This window comes from Colobus angolensis, unplaced genomic scaffold, assembly GCF_000951035.1.
Source record: "Colobus angolensis palliatus isolate OR3802 unplaced genomic scaffold, Cang.pa_1.0 Scaffold9, whole genome shotgun sequence".
Lineage (NCBI taxonomy): Eukaryota > Metazoa > Chordata > Mammalia > Primates > Cercopithecidae > Colobus > Colobus angolensis.
The window spans coordinates 6,722,109-6,724,338 of record NW_012122931.1 but is presented as its reverse complement, the minus strand read 5'-3'; the positions used below and the strand labels follow the sequence as shown (position 1 = coordinate 6,724,338).

Here is a 2,230-nt window from a genome sequence, read left to right as displayed (position 1 = left end):
GGAGAGGTGGGGGGATTTAGGGAACAGAGCAGTGGGGCTCACTGGCATCCTGTGGCTGTGGTGGGTGGGAGTTTGCCTGCTCCTGCCTCACCTTGATACCCTGAGGGCAGGGACTCAGTCTTGCTCACTGCCGTAACCCTGACTTCTAGTGGGTGCCCTGGACAGGTATATTGAATAAACGAACCATCTCAGCAGAAAGACCCCTTAGATATTGTGTGAGCCAAGCCCTTTCTCCCTCTGGTCCTACAGGTGGGGAAACTGAGTCCCAGAGAAGACCGACACGTTGGGTAACTGGCATTGCTGGGGCCTAGGACCTCTCAGCTGGGTTCTGAGAGCCCCCCCCGCTCCATTGTAGCTCTCACTCAGCCTGTCTCTGCAGGGATCTCAGTCCACGTGTGCAATGAGCACCGTTATGGGTACCTCAATGTGCCTGTGAAATCCCACCAGGGGCTGGAAGACGAGAGGGTCAACTTCATCCACCTGATCTTAGAAGCACTAGGTGAGGGCTGGAGAACTGTTCCACCCACCTGCTGCCAGGGCTCCCTGCCTCCCCATGGTGCCCCTTTCCTTAGGCCCTGTACTGGAGTGGGCATTGGCCTTGGGGTTCCAGCCTTACCCCTAAGTCGTTCCATGACTCTGAGAAAGTCCCTTTCCCTGTTGGGCCTCAGTCTCACATCCCTACAACGGGGACAGGTGGATCTTGTGATCTCTGAGGTCCCATCGTGTGGGGTGTTCTGCTGGGCTGGGGGCAGGAATGAGGCTGGGGGCTAGGACTTCAGGGTGACTGCTAACAGGAGTCAGTAGGGACTCACGCTTGGGGTCTACTTCCCTTTGCAGTGGACGGCCCCCCCATGCAGGCCTCAGCTCATGTGACTCGGCCCTCCAAGAGGGCCAGCAAGTTAGGATTTGATGAGGTAAGTCCTCCAGCCTGTGGACGCGCGGTTGGGAGGTGAATGGGCCCTCCCCTCCCTCTCCCCTGCACTTACGGCCCACCCCCTGCCTCCTCCAGGTCTTTGTCATCAGCCTGGCTCGCAGGCCTGACCGTCGAGAACGCATGCTCGCCTCGCTCTGGGAGATGGAGATCTCTGGGCGGGTGGTGGACGCTGTGGACGGCCGGTAAGGCTGCCTGGGACGGGGACCTGAGCTCTTGGGGGAGTAGTGTGGTCCATCTCCAGGCCCCCTAGGACTGGGAAAAGCAGACAGGTTGAATGAGTTTCCTGTCCCAGGAAGTATCCAAATAGGGTCTGAGTAATACTCTCTCAGGGAGTTCGGGAGCAGACACGCGGGAGAAGCCGCCCTCCCGCTGCTCACCAGAGGCGGAGAGCACAGTGGCTGAGGCTCCAGGGCCTGGGTTCCAGCTCTACCAGTTACTGAATGTGTGACCTCCAGCCAGCTACCCCCATCTCTCAGCCCTTTTGTATAAATAGCAGATAACTGTGCCCTTCTCTTAGGGTTTTGTGGGTTTAGTGAAGTTAGCCAGGGCCGGGCACATAGTAAGTTTCCAAAGGGTTAGGTGTTTTCAGTATTATTACTCTCCATCCTGGACTTGAGTTCCTGGTGGGCGGAGATCGGGAAAGGCCAGCCATGTTCCCCTGGGGAATCCAGAGGCCAGGCTCCTCCAGCCACCAGGGGTCCTGTGGTCCCGTATGTCGTCTGCTGCTATTTGCTTCAAGTGCTCAGCTCTGTTTTTTTTTAGAGACAGGGTCTCCGTCTGTCACCCAGGCACAGTGCAGTGCCACAAACATGGCTCACTGAAGCCTGAAACTCCTGGGTTCAAGCAATCCTCCTGCCTCAGCCTCTGAGTAACTGGACTATAGGCGTGCACCATCACACCCAGCTAATTAAAAATAATTTTTTTTTTTTTGAGGCAGAGTCTCGCTCTGTCAAGCTGGAGTGCAGTGGTGCAGTGGAGCAATCTCAGCTCACTGCAACATCTGCCTCCCGGGTTTTAAGTGATTCTCCTCCGTCAGCCATCTGAGTAGCTATGATTACAGGCTTGCATCACCACACCCAGCTAAAAAAAATTTTTTTTCGTAGAGACAGAGTCTCACTCTGTTGCCCAGGCTGGTCTTGAACTCCTGGCCTCAAGTGACCCTCCGGCCTCACCCTCCTGAGTAACTGGGACTACAGGCGGGCACCACCACGCCCAGCTAATTAAAAAAACTTTTTGGCAGGGCCGGGCGCGGTGGCTCACACCTGTAATCCCAGCACTTTGGGAGGCCGAGGCGGG

General features: G+C 56.5%; 1 protein-coding gene across 1 annotated transcript in view; it reads left to right on the top strand.

Annotated features, from left to right (window-relative positions):
- The window catches only part of CERCAM (cerebral endothelial cell adhesion molecule), a 17,732-nt gene that overhangs the window by 7,817 nt on the left and 7,685 nt on the right, over nucleotides 1–2,230 (top strand). The window contains exons 6-8 of the mRNA XM_011931452.1: nucleotides 380–499; nucleotides 838–914; nucleotides 1,010–1,116. Of these exons, the coding sequence (XP_011786842.1) occupies nucleotides 380–499; nucleotides 838–914; nucleotides 1,010–1,116 (304 nt within the window). The remainder of the gene's footprint in view (nucleotides 1–379; nucleotides 500–837; nucleotides 915–1,009; nucleotides 1,117–2,230) is intronic.